Raw genomic sequence first — 23,640 nt, 5'->3', positions numbered from 1 at the left:
AACCCATTTGCTTAAAAAGTGTCTCTCTTTTGCAGCCCTTGAGCAACCTCGTCCTTGGCTGACTTTGAAAGTATTGGTGCTTAACTCTGCTTTTTGGGCAGCAATCCAACCTCTGCCTTTGCTGGAGGTCTGTGCAGCCCTTCCATTCTCCATTCTCCCTCTCCTCAGTTCCTGATCCCTCCTCGTAATGCATCAGGTTGTTCTATATTTGATCCTGGCGTTTCTGCAGCGCCGCAAATGTTCAGGGTGCTGCATAAGGGCAGGAGGCTGCTTAAAAAGCAGGAGATTCCTGGTCCAGAAAGGCTCTTACAGTCCTTTTACATGAGCCAGGAACAGCGGAGAGCAAAGCGGATCATCGAAACACGTGCGGAGTGATTGGGATCATTAGAGACCAGGCCCTCTTGGCTGTGGTCCCCCAGCTGCCTCTCCCTCTGCTTGCTGTAATCTCTCCTTTGTGGAGGAGACTAGATAATAGGGAAAGGCTCAGAGGTAGTTTAGGGATGAAGGCTCATTTCCCTTAAAGGCTGAATGGCTGGGAGGAGTTTTCCGCCTGCCTTTTCTCCTCCTTGGCATGGGAGGAACCTCCTGTGTTTGCAGCCCTCCTCCCTGCTTCACAGATCTCATTGAGCCCCCAGGCAGCGGGTTTTTAGGATGCGCTTTGGCATTCAGGAACACTTCCCTTGCACAAAGGGCTTTGGAACAGATTAGGAGCAGGGAAGTGGCTGCTTTTACCCCAGTTAATACCAGAGTATTGAGCCCTGTCAAGGACCTGACGCTTGCTCAGACCAGGGAGTGTCTGTGCCTGGGCTGGACCTTACTTGGCTGAGACCAAGGGCCATCGGGGGGTTTGCAGGGCTGCACTGGGTACCTGGTTGTTCCATGTTCTCCCTTGGCACTTCCCTGGTGTCTTCAGCATTTTCCAGCATTAGAGCTGTCCTAGGCACGGATGTTTCCCTGGCCCCCCCTTCAGATCTGTCCTAGCACCAGGCTCTGCCCTCGTGCTCTGAAGGACTCGCACGAGCTCGAATGGTTTGGTTTGTGTCCTTAGAAACATTTGCCTTTGTGTTTTGTGCAGAAAAAAAAAAAGAAAACAACAAAAAAAGCAAATTGGTTTTGGCATTTGAAACTGGTTTTGGCATTTGAAACCAGTGTCCAGTTGTGTTTTAAGAAACGGTAGCACTTGATCTTATTTTCGATGCCCTCTTTCTTCTTGCTTGTTCTCGCCTCTGTTGGCTGCCTCGTGCCTTGTGCTTGGCTGCCTCCCGGGGCTCTTTTTATTGTGCTGTTAAACGGGGACTTTTGCCACCTTTCGTTGCCTTCATCCCGGCTCTGATAGGAGTTTGTGAAGCCCTCGCTGGGTCTCGGTGAGTGCAGAGCCTCGCGGTGTAAGAGCTGCCCTAAAACCTCTGTCTGGCACTAAAAGCGCCCCGTAAAGCAGGTTGGGAATATGGGTGCTTAACTACTGGGCTTTAATAGGCCAGGCTGAGCTGGAAGGGCAAGTTTGGCAACAGTGGGAGGAAAGCACCACCTCAGAGGCCCTAGGAAGTCCCTTAAGGTTGCCTTAAGTTTGCCAAGCACCCCACCAGTGCGACCCATAGCACCAGCCGGGCTGGAGGAGATGGGCTCRGGTTTGCAGGGTGCTGTGAGGTCGGGAAGAAGCAGCATTTGGCCCATGAATAGTGCGGGCTGTTGCATGTGGCCTGGTTCTGCTCAGCCTTTCTCTCAAGCAGATCAGATTTTGACCATGAGGGGACACGTTTTTACCTACTGATGCAGCTCCTAGGGGCAATGCACCTCCACGCTCTCTGGCTGCTGAGAAGGAGCTTTCTGCAATTAGACCTGGCTTAGATTATTAAATGTCTAAATGCAAGAGAGTTGGTTCTGGGTATTAACAGGAGCTCTTGTGGTGGGTGGGTGTAACCTTCTAAAACTGTGCTGTGAAGCTGTATGAGCACCACGGGGTGAGGAGCAAAGGCTTGGGCTGCTCTTTGAGTTGGATGTGGTGAAGCCAGYGGGTCAGACTGGTTGGGAGAACTCCTTGAAGGGGAAGAATGGAATTTGATGGTGAAAAATTGAAGCTCTTGGTTGAGGCTGGCTTTTCAGAAAGCTGCTACTGGTGGTTGCTGTAGCTCGGTTCTCTGGTCTTTACTGTTTTTTATTTGGAAAATCTCCCAGGATAGAGATTCAAGTTTGTGGAAGATCCGAAGCTGAATGGAGTGGTCAACACTCCGGAGGGCTGCGCTGCCATTCAGAGGGACCTGGACAGGCTGGACAGCTGGGTAGAGAGGAACCTCATGAGGTTCCACAAGGACAAGTGCAGGGTCCTGACTATGGGCAGGAATAACCCCAGGGATGAGTACAGCTGAGGGGCTGACCTGCTGGAGAGCAGCTCCACAGAGAGGGACCTGGGAGTCCTGGGGACACCAAGTCACCCATGGGGCAGCAGGGCCCTGGTGGCCAAGGAGGCCAGTGGGCTCCTGGCTGCATCCGGAGGCCGTTGGCAGCAGGGCAGGGAGGGGATCCTGCCCCTCTGCTCAGCTCTGCGGAGGCCAAAGCTGGAGCGTTGGGGGCAGCTCTGGGCTCCCCAGGACAAGGGGGCCGTGGAGCTGCTGGAGAGGGGCCAGCGCAGAGCACCAGGGCTGAGGAAGGGCCTGGAGCAGCTCTCGTGTGAGGAGAGCCCGAGCGAGCGGGGCCTGCTGAGCSTGGAGAAGAGGAGGGTGAGAGGGGAGCTGGTGAGYGTGTCCAAGGAGCCGAGGGGAGGATGGAGGGAGGAAGGTGCAAGCTCTGGTGGGTGGTGGCCAGGGGCAGGCCAAGGGGCAGTGGGTGCAGGTTGCAGCGCAGGCAGCTCCATGTGGCCGTGAGGAAGAACTTGTTTGGTGGGAGGSTGCCCGAGCCCTGGCCCAGGCTGCCCAGGGAGGCTGCGGAGGCTCCTGCTCTGCAGATCTGCCAGCGCGCCGGGATGCGCCCGGGTGCCCCGTGCTCTGGGTGTCCCTGCTGGAGCAGGGGCTGCCCTGGGGGAGCCCTGGGGGTCCCTTCCAACCTCAACCATTCCAGGATTCTCTGTTAGCCACTAGGCTGAGGTTTCAGACAGTAGACTCAGAAGGGCTCTTTCTCCCTCTGTCTGCTTTCTGCTTCTTGCTTTTTTCCCTCGTTACTTTTCTGAATATTGACGACCTGCAGGTGAAGGGCAGCAGTACCTGCAGGATGTGAACTCCTGCGCTCACCAGCAGCCTGGGTGCAGCTCAGAGCACCCAGCGCCCGCTCCCCGTCGCTGCGCTGCCAACCTTGACCCGCTCCTTCCCGGAGCCACCTCCATGTGGGACAYGCTGCCTTTCGGGGCCTTGGCCTCCTTGGGGAACAGAGCGAGCAGCGCTCTGCAAACCACAGGTTACACTTGAAAGCCTCTGTCTGCTTCAGTTCTGCGCTCCTGCATGTTACATCTTGTCCCAAAGTTGTCTTTCTTCTTTTCTGCTTTGCTTCGCAGCCCCTCTCGTTAAAACTGTGAAGTTGGAAATTTCCTCAGGGTTGTTTTTTAACGTCTTTTTTTAAAAATTATTTTTAAATATGTGGTTTGTGTTTCTCCTCTAAATCATGTTTTGGAGTTATCTGCTTTTTCAAGGATGTGGCTACTAAAGAACCGTATATGATGGGCAGCTGAGTTTCGCACCCAAGGCAGCGGCGGTGGGCTCTGCTTTTAGATAGGTGTTTTATACAAAGATGAACGTGAAGTAGGTGTAAATTCTGCTCTAAGCAATTCAGTGGTGCAAAGTAGTTCAGTGTGGGGAGTGGGGACTTTGCTTTCTCGCTAGAGGTTGTTTCCTTTGGTTTTAGGGGTCTGTTTTTTACATTTTAACACTGTCTTTACTCTGGAAAAAAAGAGATTTTTATAAGAATGTCTATAGATTAAATAAGACTAGGTCAAGAAGATCCCTGTTATTTCAAAGAATCACAGATGGCAGAAGGGGCTCAGGTGCTTTGTTTGGCGTTGTGGTTGAAAGCTGTCGTTATCTGGAGGAGCAAGAGGGTCAGATTTCCTCAGATATGGAGGATATGATTTCAAGATACGGCGGAGTGGAATTGAGTTTGTGTCCACTGCACCAGTGCCATCCCGTTCCCCTTCCTCAGTTTCCCTCCCTGGTTTTCCAGCGTTGTGCCAGCTCCAGGTCCTGTCTGATGGCAACAGCAGCAGCTTGACCCAAGGAAGGATCCACAGGCGCCTCCCTCCTAGTGAATGGGTGCAGGGTTGGGATTGGGGTCGGAGTCCACCACGAGCTCCGGGGGCACAGCAGGGACCCACAGCCCAGAGCTGAATACAGGGAAAGCTTCACAAACCAAAACTGCTAAAAATGTTCACGGTGACGCTGACGGTCRTGCTGGCCTCATTGACGGGGAGTCGCTTTTCACAGAATCCCAGGATGGCTGAGGTTGGAAGGGCTCCCCCAGCGCAGCCCCTGCTCCAGCAGGGACACCCAGAGCACGGGGCACCCAGGCGCATCCCGGCGCGCTGGCAGATCTGCAGAGCAGGAGCCTCCGCAGCCTCCCTGGGCAGCCTGGGCCAGGGAACGGTTCCTTTTCCTGCCAGGACGCCGGGATATGTCACCCAAGGACACTCTGGTGTCACTGCCAGCCTCTTTGTCTAATTAAACCGCGGCGCTCTCCTCCTTCCCCCATGAAGGTGGCCAAGGGAAGCTGGAGCCCATCGATGCCGTCCTCCTGACGGCTTCCCGACGGAGCTGGAAGYGTTTGACCTTTCCCATTCTCCCGGTGAGCAGGATCCAGGCCCTGCACCCGATCCTGGCCCTGGTCCGGGCTCGGCGCTGCCCCACATCATTAGAAATCCTTCCGCCCGTGCGAGGGCTCTCAGTGCAGCCCCGCGCCGCGCCGGGGCTTCCTCGACCTCCCCGGGGAGAGCCAGAGCTCTATTAGCCGCTGCAATTCAGTTAGGAAATTTTCTTAGTTAATTTTATCCCATTACTCTTAGTTATGCCTTCTAGCAGAACCTTAATGCCGGCCCCCCAGGGGATGCAGGTTTCCTGTGTGAGGCTCGGGAGGAGGTCGCAGTTTGGGATTCGTGGCGCTTCGCCCTTCCCGAGCCCGGAGCAGAGCAGGAAGTCGTTGTCTTGCGCCCTCGGCCATTAGGCTCCAATCTTGTCAGGAGCCAGAGCTGCAGGTTCTCATCAGTGTAACGAGGGCCAGAAATCCCTGCCGCGCTCCGGGAGCGGCGCGAGCCGCTGTCGAATGCTTCCCTTTGCAGCCCGGTGGCCCTCGGGTGACGTTGGACCGTTCTGCAAAACATCCACAGTGTCCTTGGGAGCCCAGCCCCAGGAAGCAGCATGCGGAGAGCCAGGGGTCCCCTGCCTGACCCAGGAACGTTTTCTTAGGAAAACCTTTATAAACTCTTCGTCCCTAAACACATTATCTACAGAAATTAGAAGAATTAACTTAAAATCGATGGTTCTCATATACCTGATCTTACCTTAATGCTGGGAAAACTATCAGGTGTCGTGTTTATTTTTTACCCCCCAGGTCTTTCCGTTGTACAAAAAGGTGTTAGCGAGTTGCAGGAGGAGGTTTGACTTCATTAAGCCCTTTSAGATTGGGGAAAATCTGCCTTTTTGGGTCTTTATTCCTTGCTGTAGCTCCAGCAAAGGCCCYTCAGGCCTGCGAGTGCAGCCACCTCTGCAGAGGCGGTCGCTGGGGCTCGCTTTGCAGCTCAGACGCCGCCAAGATCAAGTTTTCTTGCCCAAAAGTGGCWGCTTTTCAGCTCGGGGTCCTTGTTGAGCATCTTCACGAATGCGAGAGCAGCTGTTTGCTGCCCGCCACGCGGCCTCTTTCTGGCTCTGCATTAGCTGGAGCCTCCTTCCCTCTCGGATGGGCAGGAAAATACAGCCTCTTGGTCTCTTCTGCCACTCCATGAGTTACTCGTCTTCACTGGGGAGTTCAGGTGCTTTCAGTATCTTTGTCTCTCTCCCTTTTTCTTGTGTTTTTCTTTTTTTTTTTTTTTTAATTAAAATTAATAAAGAGCTGAGGGAGGAGCAAGTCCTTCCAGGAGACGCCAGGTAACATTTCTGCATCTACCAAGGTTGAAACAACCAAAAGCAGCATTTGCAAGAGGAAGCTTGTCAGGCTGACCTGTCGGCCTGCACTGCACTTTTCTACTCTAGCCAGTGCAGAAAGCCTCATTTTAAGGATGGAGATTCTTTTCTAGCCTAAATGATCTGGCAGGTTTCTCCAGAGCAAGGTAGATGTTGCTGCATTTGTTCCCCCTGCTCCTTGAAGGAGCAGTTTTCCAACATCTCTTGTCCCTGGCACAAGGGCTGACTTTAAGACAGGCTCATGCCACCCCTGGCACGTAAGTGATGCTGCTGTGTGGGACAATGCACGTGATGGGTTGTCGTTCTTCCTACGTGTCCTCTCCAGCCAGTGGCTTGTTCATATGTGACTGGAGACTTAAAGCTCTTATCTGCTACACSAGATTTTGTGAAACCCCTCTCTTGAAGCCATGGACATTCTTCTTGACATGATGAGACATATAGAGACATAACTCTATAATTCCTACTAAATCATACTAAGGTCTTAAGGGCACTTTGAGAGAGCTCATTATACCAGGTTCCATTTTATGTGTTAAAATATGTTGAAAATTTGGAGGCTCCGTGTGGCTGAGTATCTCGAGAAGGATCATGAGAAAGCATTGCGTTTACCTTGCCAAGATCATTTAACTGATAGAGTTCTCTCAAGCTGCTGCTTATTCATCTCCTCTGTGAACTAAACACTCCTTTTCTCTCCAGTCCTTCTTGAACTGTCCCTCTTTCCTCTCGCAAGTCCTTCTTGAGCTCCAAAGGAAGCGTTTGACAACTCTGACCTGCCAACAAATATCCCTGCAAGTCCCAGTTGAGCTAGAAGGACCRGGCATCATGTGCAGGGAGATTTACCCACCCTGTGCATGGCACGAACCTGATGGGCACTGTAAAATTAACATCCTGAGCAGCCTGGAAAGTGCTCGGGAGGAATCAACCATCAGGTTGGTACCTTCTCACCTTGGGCTATGGAGCACCCTGTTGTAAGTCACCGTCCAGCTCGGAGCACTCTTGGATTTGCCCAGTTCTGGTTTGTAGAAGCTCCAAAATGTTGTGGCCACCTCTTGCTGCAGCCGTTGTCTGCGCAGAGCCCGCGCCTGGGTCCCTGTGCTGGGTCTCCTATTTACAGAAGTGACGTCTTTGGGGAAGTGATAAACAAAATCATGGCAAAAAGAAGGGAAGGAGCAAAGTAGAAACTTGCTCCAAAGTAGAACTCTTCAGGTGTGTTGTGTCATGTATTTATGGGCTCATTTCAGTCTAAAAATTGCATTTTAGCAGGAAACTCTAGGGACTTCAACCGCAAAAGTCACCGTCGCGTCCCAACTCCTTTTTGATCTGAATTTTATTCTTTTTTTAACTTTTTGGGAGTCAGGGATAGCAGAGTTGACCTTTTCGTGTTTTTCTTTCTTTTTTTTAATGCCATGTATAACTTTGCATTCTGAATACTGTGCTCTTTATGAGCAGGTCTATCAACCGAATGGACRATATGGACCTGTTCCAAATAATTTTTAAAATACGATTTCTTTTTAAACAAGCAAAAAGAAAGGCAGGATAGGGAAAGTAAGTACACAACATATAGAAGGGGAAAAAAAAAGTCATCTAATTTGTTGCTTATTATGTACCTAGACCGGCGCTCTTTCCATTCCTAAATGCCCCTTGATATTCCTTAATCACTGGAGTGTTGGGTTGGGACTTCCTGTTTCGTCGTGGCCAGCTTCTCTCATTTCAATCAACCTTTATTATATCCTTTTCAGAAACTGATTAACTTCTCTATCTTAAAAACAGCTGTAGCCAAGGGTACAAAAGCCCGCTGGGAGCCTGTTGCTGATGCAGTGCTTGGAAATCCGAGTTTCTTGCTGTTTGAGCCCGATACGTCCCCGTTCTTGTTGGATCCGTTAAATAAATCCTTCCCTCCATCTCTTGTCCCTGTGTTGATCCCCTTTGTGGAGGTAGGATAATCCATAACCTCACCTCAGCCCTGAGCTTTGCTTTGCCAAAATCCCAAAGGATAAGAAGAAATGGGTTTTTTTTTTTTTGTTTTGTTTTTATGTATTTTTTCGAGATATAGGAAATAAAGCCAGCTCTGCAGCTGCTTTTTCTATCTGTAGCTCTTAACTTTGCTCTTCTACCTGCAAATTTTTGTGGCAGTATCTGGGAGAAGTATCATGAAATTGTCTCCTTCARTGATATGGGGGCTTCTGATCCCATTGTAAAAAGCGTTCTTGAAATACGGAACATTATAGSCATTGTTTGAAAGAAATAATATTTTTTGAGTCCTTGGGGCTTGTTATTTGCTAGACAATTTTATAAGCAGAAGGAAAAAGGAACGATTAAAAAGTTGCCGTGTAAACTCACCTCTTTCTTATCCCTTTGCACAGTGAATGGGCGTTGAATAATGTGTAGGGAGTAATAATAGAAAAATAACATAGAATAAAAATATAAAAAACATATTAAAAACATATAAAAATATAAAAATAATATAAATTATATAAAATTGATGTAAAATATATAAAAAATAATCTAAAAAAGAGATGTTGCTGCTGCCATGCCCACCAAAGGAGATGTCTCTTTAGCATCTACAAAGTTCTCTTGCTGTTGACCCTCCTCAAGCCTTTCCTTTGTGAGGAAGCCTACAAAGAACCTGGTGAGGCCAACCCTGGCTCGAGAGGAGCTTAATCAAGGCCCGTGCTAATTCATCAGTTCTTGTAATCTTGGGCTCGTGTCCCTCTTTTGTGCCGTGTTCGGATCGTGAGGGCTTTGTGGCAGGGGAGAGATCGATATTGGAAATAATTAAAGAAATCCCTTTTGTCTGTCCTGTGTCTGTGCGACGCTTAGAGCGCTAATAGTTCTGCTCCAGATCTGAGGGTACCAGGCACTAGGAAAAATCAAAGTAATGACCCCAAAATCGGAAGCTTTGAACCGGAGTCTTTTGGCTTGGGACCCTGGATACGCTGCCAATTTGGCCCTTTCTCCCTTGACTTCCATGGGATTCTTTTATTATTTTTGTTGATCTTATTTCCTGAAAATGCAGCAAGAGTGAYGGTTGTCTAAACCCTCCTGAGCTAAGCGGCGCTTATCCAAGTCCTGTCCTGGAAACGAAAAGGAAAAAACGTTGTGTAGGTCTTGGGGAGGAAACACTAGTGATTGAGTTGTGTACTGGAGGTGGTCAGCTCCTCCTGAGCTTTATAACAAATCTCATATTTGGTATTTTTGCTGCTTTGGAGACTGATGACCAGGTGCGACTGAAAGCCTAGCGCTGTTGAGTGAAACTTTGCTGCAACCAGTAGCAATAGGAAGTTCTCTAGGTGTGCCTGCTTGAGCAGGAAGGTTGGACTAGGTGATCTCTAGAGGTCCCTTCCAACCTTGAGCATTCTGGRATTCTGTGATTCTTAAAACCACRAAGAGAAGGAGGTTTGGGGTTGAGTAATGTAGGGGCTAAGTAGTATATTTAGCATTTTCTTTAACCATGTTGCCAAATAAAACCATGGATTCTTCCGTTTTCTAGTAAGTGGTTCCTTGGATAACCACAGCGGTCATTTCAGCACATCCCACCAGAAAGGTTGGCTCCATGTTCAGTTGTAGGATGTCCTGAACAGCCAGCACTGATCTCTGCAGCTTCTCCTTGCTGCTTGGAGAAGCTTCATCCATGGCTTGACCCTTCTGTAGCTTTGCTTGCTTTGGGAGAACTAGCTAATCCCAGGGATGTAGCTTTAATAACTCTTCCTCTGTACAAAGTTCAGCATCTTGGACCAAGTGTTTGTTTGATGGTTGACTTCTGAAAGGTCCTGCTTAGCGTGGGGTTAAGCCCAAAGGATTTCGGCATGTAAATAGCCTTGAGGTGTGTAGATCTCAACTTAAATATTACAAGTAAGGAAAGGAGAGTGTGACACATTCTTATTCATGTTTAGGTGCCCTGCTAGGCATGGCTTTGAAAATGCTGTATCCTCATACAACTGGTCGCTGAAATTACAGAATAATTTGCACTTTATTTTTGGTCTTAATACATTTTTTCCTTACTGACTTAAAAAAAAAAGATTATTTTGTTTTTTTCTTTTTTTTCCCTCCTATTTCGTAAACTACTTGGTATGTGTGTTGATTTTAGGAGTCGGCACCACCATTAAATCTAAAGACACTCATAAAATTTGAGCCTTTATCATCTGCTGTCTGTGTCTTCAATGTCTCTTAAGCAGCAAGTACCTGTGTCTCTCAAATTGCTTCAAACTCCCAGGTCTTTCAGTTCAGAAGAGAGTTGTGGAGTTTCAGAAATATTCTTATCACCAAATCCAATTACAAGGAAGAGTAAATCACCACCTCCGATGTCTTAACTCTTCTTTTTTTTAATTGTTAATTATCTCAGCAGTAGGGTGCTCTAGATTAGGAAGCATAGATAATCTTTTGAARGTATGAGGAGTTCAGATCTACTCTCAATTCTCGTTTTAAACAATTTGGGGGGATCATTTTAATAGCTTGATAGGATTGTGTTGGTGCTCGAGACTGCTGTCAAAATAGCAAGAAAGTGATTTTTAAGAAATTAGAAAGGAGTTTGCATTATGGGGGCTTTGAAGGTCATACAGTCTTTATGTACTCCAGAGGAAGGTGTATTTCTGGCATTTTAATCAAAATTGCACAGTAGTTTCCTGCTAAGAAACATCAGCAAAATGAACATCGCTGAGATTAACCACTGATTTGTAAAACRAGGATAAAGAGTCAGTTTTTGTGTCTGAGTTTTTGAATGGGTGCTGAATGTCCATAATATGTGCATTGAAAATGTAGCATTTAAAATTTAAATGTGTCTTAAGTGATCTGGTCCTGTTTAGATCTCTCCTCTGGATTTGCATTTGCCATGAAAAAAGTGCAACAATGAARCATCTCTCGTGGTAAGAAGCTTAAAAAGTCTTCTCTTCCTAGAGCATGAGGTTGAAAGCTAATGAGGCTTCTTAAAATTAATTATTGGGTTCTTACAATTTGGTCACAAAGCTTATCTGGGGTTTTGGGAGAGTCTATGTTAGATAAAATTCCCAATTTTTACCATGGGGCTGGATATCTCGTTAGGTCAGACGAGATGTGGCTTCATGGCAGGATTGCTGAGGGCCTCTGGTCACTGTTGTACCAGAAGTCAAGCCAGGGCAGCCAAGGAGGTTTCTTCACTCCTTAAAATTCATGAACCTCCCAAAACCCCTCAGCTAAATGACAGCACTGCGGACTCAGCTGCAGCAGCCGTGTCCATCAGTGGCTTTTGGAGGGTCTAGGCTGTAGTTGAGCTGGCAGGAGAACCTGGGCTCCAGTCCATCTGCTCACGAGGGCCTCGCCAGATGTTTCCAGCRGCACCTCAACCCTTGGTTATGGTTTGTAGTCCTAGGGAAAGTAAAGATGGTGTCTTCAGTGTAATGTGGAGCTCTGTCAGAGCTCATCTGTGGGGTGGGTATCTTCGAGTTTCAGTTTTGGTCTGAAATAGCCACAGCTCTTTGCTCTAGTGTGTGCGCGAGGTTGCCTGGCCATACGTCCCAGCACTGTAGAATCCATAGAAACTGTAGAGAAAATGGACGGCACCTTCTACTAACCTCACTGAAAAGGAGTTATAATCTTCTCCCATATTTGCCAAGAGATTAATTAGTGCTTACACTTTCCAATGAGATTATGCTGTGGATTCCCTTCTGTGTCAGCCTGGGCAGAGAGAAGATTTCAGGAGCTGTGGACTGACAACTCAGATGCGTTTTCATTGATTTGACACTCTGACTAATAGTGCTTTTAAAAGCCATATAGACTGCAACAAAGTCCTCTTGCTGCTGGGCGATACCACATTGATGGCTATACTAATGAGGGGCAAAATAGGTGATTTCAATAAATACCCATCTGTTCTTGCCTTGCATTGATCACACCCCCTTTTAGGGTTGATGAACACCTATTTTGGGGTGAGATTGCCCCCACGGACCCCTACCTGAGTTACCTCACCTGGRCTGTGCACAGTTCTGCTCTACCAACTAACTGCAGTAAATGGTCACCACGTTGAACCTCAGAACGTTGAACCATGTTGGCTCTTTGAAGCTTAAAACAGTGATGTCATGCTGGAAACGGAGCCTTTGCTCTGTTTATTTTTAAACATGGGTTGTCGGGAGCGCTGCTGAATGCCTCAGATATCCCGGCTTGGCTCGGGGAGCTGTAGATCCCAAGGGAGATATCTCAGGGATGAAGGAAGGGAGATATCCTGGCCTGCGTGGGCTTCCCCTGYGAAGCTGGCGCCGAGACGGGTTCCCTCATTGTGCCCTTCCCCGGCACGTTATCTCCRAAGGAAAGTCAGGTTTTCTGAATCCGCAGTTTTTCCAGGCTTCAKTGTTACTGAAATGGAAGCGCTTCAAGGATATCCACGTTCTTCCCCACCACGTGGGTTCTCATCTCATGTAAATCATTTGGCCACTTTGCATTTGAATCCTGTACTGTTGTTTCCTGCAGAGATGGTCGCTTGGTTCCTTCACGGAAGGTGTTCGGCTCATAGCTGCCCTTGTCATGTTGGGAGCAGCCCAGGGGCTCGTTGCTGAGGAGGAATTTGGACACCCAGGCTTCCTTCCCTGTCCCATAGAGGATACTAGGAGGAACCTGCAGGTGCATTGCTTTGGTGGCCCTTCTCAAGCAGCAACATGGTCTTATGAACCCCAAAGATTCACAGCCTGGACCTGACCAAACTGAAACGGGGCTGAAGCTTTTTAAACTCTTTGCCTTGCTTTCCCTATCTTTAAAAATGGATGATTCTTCCCAATTTAGCAGAACTATTGGGAGCCTTGAAACATCCTGTTTGYATCACGGTATCACCTACGTGTCCCCAAAATGAGTCAAGGGAGACGAACATCCTGTCTTAGAGAGCAGCTMCGTGGAGAACCTGGAGGTGGAGGGTGCACATCGGCCACTCGAGGTCTCATGATGGTTTTGGTTACCTATAACCAAAAGAGCCAGCAGGTGGAAGGAGAGAAAAATACTGTGATAATGGTTCCAACTACAGAAAYTGAATTTGGATCCCCAGCTTTCCTCTGGGATCCACTTAGCTTTGTGGCCATCCGTGAAAAAGGCCTGTTTACCAAGAGAGCTGCCCCAAAACTTCCCAGATGTTTGGTGTTTTTTCCTAAAACAGGATTTCAAAACTTGCCAAAGACAAAAACCCTTCCAGGTTTTCAAGCAGGATCATTTTTCTCTTAGGACTATGCAGACATTTACATTAAAAGATGAGAAGTCAGTCTTTGGATATAGAGGCAGTGTTTCAAAGTGACGGGAAATAAATTTTGATTCAATCAAAAGTATTTATTATGTATTGATTTGGCAGGCATGTGAAGATATAAATTACTGGTTTAGCTGAAAAAATGTCCGAATCATGAAAAAAGGGCTGCAATACACACCAAATTTTCCTCCTTTGCCCTGAGAGGTGTCTCATTCGCTGTCCTGCTCCGAAAAAGTTACCTCCATCGCAGGGAATTCTCCTGTTATCGCAGAGAACTGTAATCTTCAGCCTAAGTCTTGTTGCTATTAATAAAAATGTGTCCTGTTTTTGTCCTTGAGCCCTGGTAAAAGCATGTGGAGGTCAAGGGCTTGTGGACAGCATCGTGTTGAGCTACGTGCAAAGAGGAGGGAGATGAGGGGCTCTTGGATCCTCCTTTCTTGCTTAATTGGGGTCTCACTTTCCTGCATCCCTGTGAGAACTGGTACAAGTCCAATGGCCGTTCAAAAATGGAGCTTTTCTTGCTTTTTGCATCTTCTGGCATTTCTTAAGCAGGCATCATGGCCCAGCTTGGAGACCATAGGTGATCAAGACCCATAATGGAGCATGACAGCAAGGCTGCACCCTCTTTTCTTAGTGCTTCACAGTAAAAATCTTGGAATTTCTCCTAATTTATCGGATTTTATGGTGTTTCTTCTAGATTTTTGACGCTTGAGGTAATGCTCAGGAAAGGCAATCCAAAAAAAAAGCCACTTTTGCTGTCAGAATTGCTGAGAAAGAGGARGAAGTTCTTGGCTCTGTGAAGAAGTGGATTTCTTTGCTTTGCTACCAGAAAGCATCTGGTACAAGTAGAAAGAGCTTTTTCTAGTCCGTTTTCCCACCTTTATGGTCTTGAGAAAAGGCTTTATATGGAACACAAATCCTTAAAACAGAATTTGCAAGTTAAGATGGGGATATACATCCCTTTTAAGGGATATTRGAATAGAAGGAATGATACATTTGAAAGAGGAAGGGATATACTTCAAAAATACCACGTCCAGAGACTAAGAATAAGAAAAATAAATCCAAAGTAAGCAAAACTCAGATGGAATGGTCAAAATTTGTATTTGCAGTGAGTTGGTTTAATCTGGAATTGAAATAGGGGGATGTTCATTAGCAGAATGGGTGCAAAACAGGTGCCTGTATGGATCAGACCCAAGGCTTCCTTAGCAGGGAAGCTGTGCCGAGGCTGATCCACCATGGAAATGAAGGATAGAACTCCCTTAAACTCAAGCTGAGTTGCATTCGAGGTGGGTATAAGAAAGAGGGAAGGGAAGAAAAATACCTGAGCGCTGCATCTTTGTGAGTCTGCTGCTAAAATGTCTTCAAATAGACCAGAATGATTTATTTTCAAGTACACAGCAACTGTCCAAGAACGTGTTACTGATCAACGCTGATCAAAGAACTCTTTGGATTCCATATTATAGACAAGCTATRGAAAAATATAGGAGCCCCTGCTTATCGGGTGCACATCAGAGCCCGTAAACTCTTAAAAAAATGTTGGGTTTGATGCAGATCCGATAAGATCTGYGGAATGGAAATCAGAGCATTGCGACTTGGAAAGCGCTTTAATGGAATAAAAGAGAAAATAGTTTTGCTTTTATAAGATGTTTACTGCATGTTAAATACACTAAAGTTGCAATTATTTGGAAAATATTAAAGTATTAGAAATTTAAAAAAATATGAAAATGTTATATGTAAAGTATGTTCTATGGTAATCTAAAACTTATAAATTGTGGGRATKTTTTTTTGAAGTAAATACTGGTCTGATTTTAGAGATCTTATGGTATTTCTGTGTAATTTTACCTGAGCAGTTSCCGTGCTGTCTGTCCAAAGCCCACYGTGTCCGTGTGTTTATGTGCAATATATATGTGGGTATGTACAAAAATTCTTGCAAAACTTTTCTGTTAAAAGACTGTTTTGAACTTTTCTGTTGAAAGGTTGTTTTGGAGTCAACTTGCAGTTTGATGTAGAGAGTGTTAATGGAAGAAAGCCTCATTTAACCCATGAAAAATCAAAATAAATATTGAAGAGCTCCTTCTTTTGCAGGATACTGCCTAAACCGGGGATCTTTCTTTTGGGAGGCTTTTAATTGCCATGTAGGTATGAGTGTGTGTAGATACTATGCTGTGCATACCTAATTTAATGCAAAACTTGTTGTGTCTGTGTTACCTCTGTAAGAGTGATGCACAAGCTGCCAGTTGACCCCTTTTAGTGAAGCTGCTTTGGAAATTCACGCTCTGATTTCTGAAATAAAACCCAAAATCTTCTTTTTTCTCCTCCTTGCAGTTACTTCAATGAGAATCAATATCCTGATGAGGCAAAGAGAGAAGAAATTGCAAATGCCTGTAATGCAGTTATACAAAAGCCAGGTGAGGAGCAGATTGTGGTGTCCTTTCCAAAGGCGGACGCAATTAGGTTTCAATCTCTCCTCCTAAATTCAGCAAATCTCATTTTATGGCTCTTGCTCGCAATATAGCGCCCTCAACTAGTCGTGATTTCTTTCTTCATCCTTCTGTGGCTGCTGTCGTTCAGAGCTGCCCTACTGGGATGAGTAACGAAAGCTGATGCAATTTTAAAATCCAGATTTCCACCAGTTGGGAAATACAAGTAGGCTCCGTGTTAATGGAGAACCGTGCGTTTTTGTCAATAAATTGTTTTCTCTACTCCTGGAGAAGTCATATTTGAGAGAGGAACCTCAATGCTCAGCATGGGGCTTATGAGCCCCAAAATCAGTGGTCATGCCTGCATTTACTGACTTCAACTCATCAAATATTTGTGCAGTTTTCAGAACTCGTGTTTTGGATTATTTAGAGTATGTATTGCTGGAATAAACATTTTTGCGGATGAAAAGACAGGCATGACCCCTGATCACTGGCCCAGGATAGGATGGAATTGTGGAASAGTTTAGATTGGAAGTGACCCCTGGAAATCATCTGGTCAATCAGTGCCAGCTTAGATCAAGTTGTTTAGGGCTTTGTCTACTTCAGTTTTGAATATCTCAAAAAATGGAGTTTTTCCCACTTTTCTAGGTCTCTGCTTGGATTGTGAGCACTCTCCAAGTGAAACAGCTTTTCCTGAGATCTAGTCAGAACTTCTCCCATTACAACTTTTCTCCATTGCCTCTTGCTTTTTCACGGAGCAAGCAGGATGATCAAGCAAGTAGAGCACTGAGGAGGTCGGGATTTTAATCCTGGCCGAGTCTCTGCTTGGTTGAGCCACTTTGAAACAAGCTGCTTGATCCGCTGCCTCTCCGGATCGATAAAATATTTTGAGCAGCACTAATGCAAAGCATTAGGAAATCGTCTGGGTATCTATTTCCAGAGTTTGCTTTCTTTCACTCGTGCCATCTCTCCTTACTTAAGCAAGTTTGCAGGCTTGCGTGTGCTGCCTGCTGGTGCAATTAGAGGAATATTCTATATGTTGAGCAAATTACTGTCAGATAAGCAGCCAGAATGGGGGATCCTCATCCCCACTGAGGATGCAGCTACGTTGAACGTCCTACCTAGTTCTACTTAGGTCAACCTAATTGGCCAAGGCCAACTGAAGATGTTTCCATGAGGTCGCTGTGATGCTGAATCCCTTCTGCCTTCACTCTTATGCTCAGCAAAGGGGGTTGGTTTCTGTAGCTGGTGGCTCAGATTTTTATTTCCTCTGGTTTATTTTAACCTTCCCATAATCTGGTTTCCATCATCGCCCCTCACCTCCCATCAGGTGGAAATCGCACTGGTCCAGCTAGGGGCTGTTTTCAGTGATGTGGGAGAGGAAGGCAGATTGGGGGACAAAATTTCTTCRTTTATTTTGCTGCTGCTGAAAGACACAGTGTTAAAACGTACCCTTGTGGCACCTCGAAGGAGAACTAGCTCAAGGGGTTGTGCAGTTTGTGGCAGGGCTGCAAATTTGAGGGGTTTTTGAGTCTCAGTTTCATGTTCAAACTAGAAGAGCAACCGTCTCTTCTCCCACAGCTCTGGATTTAGTAGTTTGAAGTGCAAAGAAGTTCCTGTGTTTCAGATTTTTTTWAAAAAAAAAACAGGCATAAATTTGGCATTTATTACCATAATATCCATGCATGGCACTCTGGTTCCCATAAAAATTCACTTTATTCTCAGTTATTTTAGCTTTTCAATGCTGTCTATATTTCAAGAGCTGACCATGCACCTCAGGCTCTGCACCTGGAACCTGGGGAGCAACGATGCTGTAATATTTTTTTTCCCATTACTTTCAYAGGAAAGAAGTTATCGGATCTGGAGCGAGTCACGTCCCTTAAAGTGTACAACTGGTTTGCCAACAGAAGGAAGGAAATCAAGAGACGAGCCAATATCGGTAATGTATCAGAGAGCCWGTTTGCAGGGTTTGGGAGCTTGCTTGGGCAGATGGAGCTACTGAGAGTGCATTAACACAAGCAGCAGTGGCAATCTTCAGGGGAACCTGGAGCAGTTTTTAAAGCAAGATTCTCGCTACTCCCGGTCTTTTCTAAAATGYGAGTAGGAATTGAAGTTATAAAAATCGTCACTGATGCAGGAAAAACTGACACGGTTATAAAGTTTTGCTGGAAACCTTTAAAAACCTGTTGTCAGTGGCAGAGGAATTGTGTTTCCCCGTGCTCTGGCCCCTCTGCGTATCCCAGATTATATCAGAAATAAAATCTCAGCATATCTGCACTGGAAATAAGGGAAACTATTACAAGTTTGCTACTTTAACATGCAGTTTAAGTGAAAAGTGGCCGTTTTAACCTCTCAGATAGAGCCACCAGGACCAAAGGTGTTCTGCAAACCAGYTTCTTGTTCCCGTTACACCTGTGCCAGCTCATTGCTTTCTGTGTGGTTACGCAGTGACAAATGGCTGGGACAAACTCAAAATACTGGTCAGTGATCAGGCTGAAACAGAAGTGGCTTCAGAGTTGGGCCTGCTGGTTAGAAGCCTCTCTGAGCTCTTAAGAAGGCACCTTCTAACAGGGTTAAACGTGGATATTGTAATAAGAATAAACTCATGCTAGTGGGCTACAGCAAATGTCTGTAATACCTGCAAGATGTTAGGTACCTCCATAGGTGCTAGGCAGAACCGAGTTTGCCATACGTATATGAACAAGGTCCCTCTCTGTTTGCTACCTGMTGTTTTCACAAATACCAAGCAAGTGCTGTGGTCTTTTGCTGGTGGCTTTGGCAGAAGCTAAGTCTTTTCTGCATTTGCCCAGAAGAAAATGCTCCCTTTTGCAGCATTTCAAGGATGTTTTTGAAATTGAATCTAAATGTATTTAAAACTCATCTGTCAAATGAGAAAGACAAGGCTCAATTAATCCAGGGAAGGCTTTCAGGCAAGTTGCTATCTGCACCTGAGCTACTTAGCAAACACTGTAGAGTAAAGGGAAGAGGCTAAGAAAGATCCCTGTTCTTCCTGCTCTTCCAACCTGTTGAAAAAAAGAGATAGTTGCTTTTACTAACTCTACTGCATCAGATAAATTAGGGATCCATTTGCTTTTTTCGAAGAAGCAGCAATCCTGGAGAGCCATGGAATAGATGTACAGAGTCCGGGCGGTCACTCCAACAGCGACGACGTCGATGGCAACGACTACTCGGAGCAGGTAAGTGCCCGCGTGGCCCCGGAGGGGGAGAGGTGGCTCTTGCAAATCGAATTTCTCTTGTGTTTTATTTTGCTTGTGTGTAAATGTAATGGGGAAAGGGGAAGAGCACAGCTCCCCTGTTTGTGCACGTTGAGAAGCCAACATTGACCCACACGGATTTGTTGTCATACAACAGGACACTTGGCAAGTACGCAATGGGGAGGAGGAGGGAAGATGTTCAGAGGGAGGCAGAGAAGCAGAGAAGGTAGAAGAAGACAGGAGGATCTGCTCCAAACAAGCAAGTTACACCATTCACGCCACAYGCAATGTATGAAAAATGTTAGGAGAGCCTTAACTCCCCCAGGGCACCACGCACAACCCGAGCTCTCCTTGTCCCAGCACTGCCCTAGCTGTCACCCTCACGGAAGGATGTTCAGGTCTTTAAAGGGTGTCCCGGGCTGTCAGGCGCCACCAAACTGGGCGCGCGGGTCCCGCTCGCGTCTCTCGTTTCCTCCTGCAAGAAAAGGCTTCGTTACAGCCTGGGGTTCAGCTGCTCTAACTTGATTATCTGGCACCCAGATGAGTAGGGGAGCGAGCCCCTTATAGTCCCCCGTGTCACCCTTCCCCAGCGAGACACCGAGCGCCCTCCGTGCTCACGGAGATCCGCAAGTCCCTTTTGGGAGCATCCATCCAGGACACGGATGGACATAGGGTGAAGGGAGGGGGGCAAGGATTTGCTAACCTGAAAGTGGACCTGTAGTTGGCCCCATACCCGCTGCGTATCTCCCTGCGACCATGTTTGGGTTGTTTACATATTATCTGTCTGTCTTTTTTCCCTTTTTTTTTTTTTTTTTTTTTTTTTTTTTGCATTTTAACTCTTGCCTCTTCTCTATTTTTTTTTCTTCTTGGTTATTTTTAACCCTTGACAGCAACTTCTTTTTTAAATTCTCTAGCAAAAGAATACCCCTTCCCGCACTCTGAGCCCTCACCTACCCTAAAGTTGGTGACCCTTCCTCCACACACCTTCCTCACAGGTATTGCACCCCCTTCCCAATTTTCCCTCAGGTGTCAGTGTCGGCCAAGCCCCTCAGGGCTGTGTGTGCTTGACACTGGTGGACTTGTCTTAACGACTCATTTGCTTGGTTCTGGTTTTGGTCTCTGCTGTCTCCAGGGCTGTGCCCAGCACCCGGGGTGGGCTGGTTGGTTTTAATGGATTTCCTGGGAAGAAACTGGTAGGTCTCCATCTCCAGATGTTGGTGGCCATTGACAGGACAAGGGGTAATGGGTGCAAACTACAGCACAGACAGTTCCATCTCCAGGTGAGGAGGAACTTCTTCACTGTGAGGGTGACAGAGCCCTGGCACAGGCTGCCCAGGGAGGCTGTGGAGTCTCCTTCTCTGGAGGTCTTCAAAAYCCRCCTGGATGCTGCCCTGTGCCACGTTCTCTGGGTGTCCCTGCTTGAGCAGGAAGGTTGGACTACATGAGCTCTAGAGGTCCCTTCCAACCTTAACCATTCTGTGTTTCCAAGATTTTTTGGGCTTTGCAGCACTCTGGGGTGATGTTCCCCCAGCTTCTCCACTTCCAGTGGGTATTTAGGCCCTTTTTATAGGTCGTCACCAGGAGATTTAGTGGATCCAGCCCCTTCCTAGCTGTAGATGATGAGTCTGCTCCAAGACCTTTGTCAGATGTTGGAAACTGCTTCTGAGCAGAGTTAATTCCTTGCCAGTCAGACTGGGATACCCAGATGAGCTGTTATTTAGACTCCCCGACCATATTTTTGTTTTGTGCATTAGCCAGAATTTTTTGAAAAAAGAAATAAAATGAATCTTAACATTTTCTGAATCTCTCTTTAGAGCCCTTAAACATTACTTTGCTCAGTAATCTAGCTAGACTCCTCTATGAAGTATAATTAGGCATTAAAAGCAAATCGGATTAAACGGCAAGCTCTCCTGATGACCATTTAACATCCCCTAGCTGTTAAAACCATAAATTCCCTTTCCTACAGCAGCATTTAAACTCTAGGCAAGCTTTAAAACACAAAGTTCACCCAAATACTAACGAGTGGCTAAAACTCCGGAAGGCAGAACTTGATTTTTCACCATTCCTTGCCAAAATGAAGCTTGCCCAAAGGTTCTTGGTGCATGTGCAGGTATAGTGTTGTGTGTGCACATTGCACATTTGCCCTGTATTCCTTGCAAATAGATGGATTCCTTTAAGCTCAAGGTCCTGACTTTCCTGTCCCTCTCAGCATTTGCCATTTTAGTTTAAAAAGGGAGATTATTTTGCCAGTTCATCACGTCATGGCTGCTGGAATGATAAATGTTTATCATTTCCTTTCTGGGATAAAAAAMCAAAGCAAGATCATGGTGTGGTAAGTATTAGCACCCCATTTTAGAGAGGGGTAATAAACACACCTTGATTTTGTCCCAGGTCCCAGGAGAATATATGTGGGTGCCTGTTCTAACTGTKCTTACCGTCATCGCAGGTCCTCTGCAGCAGAGGGACTTGGCYCTTTAGAAATGAGGATGCCATGGAGAAATCCCTGGCAGTTAGTTCAGTGGGCTCGAGAACCCGGCACATAGTCACCTAGATCCTTCACTTTGGGTAGCTGCACTCCCTGAAGTCACTGCACTGTTTTCATAGCAGTCCAGGAGCTTTTCAGGCTGCACTCACTGAGCTTTTCCCCATAAATTTAATAGCTCCATAGGGTCCACACTCATTTTTGGTAGCTGCCAGTAAACTGAGGAATTTGTCCAGCCGCTTTTTTAAAACTGCTTTTACTTTGGGCTTCTCCAAAAATGAGAGAATCCAATCCTGAACTTGATAAGAAACGCTTCCTTTGCTGCTTTGGCATTTATCACAATCATTGCAGCGAGGGTCCTTCCTTAGTAGAATGAGAGAAGCGGAGAATCATAATTCCCGATGTGCTAATTATCCATAAGAAACATTCACTGGGTCACCGCTGAGCCACGTGTTTTCCAAGCTAAGTAATCCTAGAGCGTTGAGTCTCTGCTGCTACGGAGGCCATCCCCCGCGTGCCCGYCTTGCTCGCCCTTCTTGGTACCTTTGCTAGTTCTGCCTTTTTCCTTTTTTGAAGACGGGGTGCCCAGAACCGGCTCCCGTACCCGAAACGCAAGCACAGCATGAGTCTGCGCGGCGGGTAACGAGTCCTGTCGGCACTTGGCTTTCTGTCATACGTCGTGCCTCACTTTTCTCTCCTAATTTAACCTTTTCCTCCAAACACTCACCGCCCTTGAGTTCATTCCTCTCAAAACTCMATTTTTTTGCCCCACTCCCCTCCGCCTGCCCAGCAAGGGCCATGGGTCTTAGTGCAGTGACGTCTCCTCGGCCCGCGGCCGCTGCCGTCCCGCGGGAGCCGCGCGCCAGGCCGCTCTCCCCCCGTGCAGTAACGCCGCTTCCTCTCTCCTCTTCGCCCACGCAGGACGACAGCACTAGCCATAGTGACCACCAGGACCCCATTTCTTTAGCCGTGGAAATGGCAGCCGTAAACCACACCATCCTGGCGCTGGCCCGGCAAGGAGCCAACGAGATCAAGACAGAGGCTCTAGACGACGACTGATGCAGAGAAAGGGGCAGGGTCCAAGCAAGAAGTAACTTAGTTTTAGACGTAGCACCTTAGCAGACTTTCCTCGGTCCTTAATATGTGTTCTTACAGTATAACTTTGCAGTTTCTTGTACGTCAGTTAGCTGTTAGGGTCTTGTTCTGTGAAGATGGCATGGTGCCCTCAGCCTTTGCATATACTCTCTCAGTATTAATTCCCAATAAATAATCAATCAACCAACCAACCTCCCTCTCCCAGCCCCAGTGGCTAGAAAAGGAAAAAAAAAAAAATCTTGCTGCTCTGTCTTAGCATTCGAAGTGCTTCCAGGTATTTTAGACAGCCCTCAAGTCCAAGTCTTAGGCTACACTTAAAACCTCGGATAYCCCTTAGACGTGGTGTTGAAAAAGGAAACAAAACAAAAGAGTCCGTAGGCTTTTCCTTCTCCGAGACGGAAAGGATGCAAGCTGAGGTAGGGGCGCAGGGGCGATGGACGGAGTATCAACAGAGAGTAGAAAGAACACTAGGAACCCCCCGTCAGCCTGGGAATAAGTGATTTCCGTGCCTCCCTGGCCATGCAGTGACTCGCTCTGCTCCTGGGTGCCGTGCTGGGAATGTCCATCGGAAACACGGCCGCACGCTCGGGGCGCTGGTGACGTGCGGGACGCAGAGACGCTGTGCTGGCGCGCGGCGCGGCGGCTGAGCGCGGCCTTCGGCCTCTGGGACCACGGCTGCAGCCCGGCATCGCAGGAGAGAGGAGCTGAATGTCTCGTGGGCAGCAGTCCGCTGCTCCAAACCGCTGCTCGTTGTGTGGCAGGGCTAGCAGAGCCTGCTCCGAAGAGGTCCAGACTCTCTTGATCTGTCATTAACAAGTTCACCTTTTATTCGTCCTCTCGCCTTTGCCGTCCCCTCCCCGCGTTGCCACTTTCCCAAGCAAATRTTTTCCAGGAAGGTAATAAGGTCGGGAAATGGGTGAGTGAATTTTGACAAGTCTGTGTATAACCAATGCCGAGCCTGAAAGCTTTTTTTGGAGACCTTTTGCCCCTGACCTTTGCGAATTAACCACCGTAGCATAAATATTCTGAAAACAAAATGGACTTTGGGGTTTGCTTAAAGGCAGGAGGATCTCTTACCTGAGAAATGGGGTGTGAATGTTTTGTGTTCTCTTTACTCTGTCCTTGTTAAGATGTGAGAAAGCTA

At 47.0% G+C, this 23,640-nt stretch overlaps 1 protein-coding gene across 7 annotated transcripts in view; it reads left to right on the top strand.

Moving 5' to 3' along the window:
- The window catches only part of HMBOX1 (homeobox containing 1), an 82,043-nt gene extending 59,004 nt beyond the window's left edge, over positions 1–23,039 (top strand). For 2 of the 7 annotated variants that reach the window (XM_026041417.1, XM_026041425.1), the window contains exons 7-11: positions 15,610–15,692; positions 17,548–17,643; positions 18,807–18,901; positions 19,077–19,178; positions 22,323–23,039. In XM_026041417.1, the coding sequence (XP_025897202.1) occupies positions 15,610–15,692; positions 17,548–17,643; positions 18,807–18,901; positions 19,077–19,178; positions 22,323–22,460 (514 nt within the window). In that variant the 3' untranslated portion in view covers positions 22,461–23,039. The remainder of the gene's footprint in view (positions 1–15,609; positions 15,693–17,547; positions 17,644–18,806; positions 18,902–19,076; positions 19,179–22,322) is intronic. The other 5 variants (XM_026041439.1, XM_026041432.1, XM_026041459.1 and 2 more) reach the window with 5 other exon arrangements.
- The last annotated feature ends 601 nt before the right edge of the window (positions 23,040–23,640 follow it).

This window comes from Nothoprocta perdicaria, unplaced genomic scaffold (genome assembly GCF_003342845.1).
Source record: "Nothoprocta perdicaria isolate Ctin4 unplaced genomic scaffold, notPer1 scaffold_101, whole genome shotgun sequence".
Classification (NCBI taxonomy): domain Eukaryota; kingdom Metazoa; phylum Chordata; class Aves; order Tinamiformes; family Tinamidae; genus Nothoprocta; species Nothoprocta perdicaria.
Note: the sequence above shows the minus strand (reverse complement) of the source record. Positions and strands in the feature narration are given on the sequence as shown.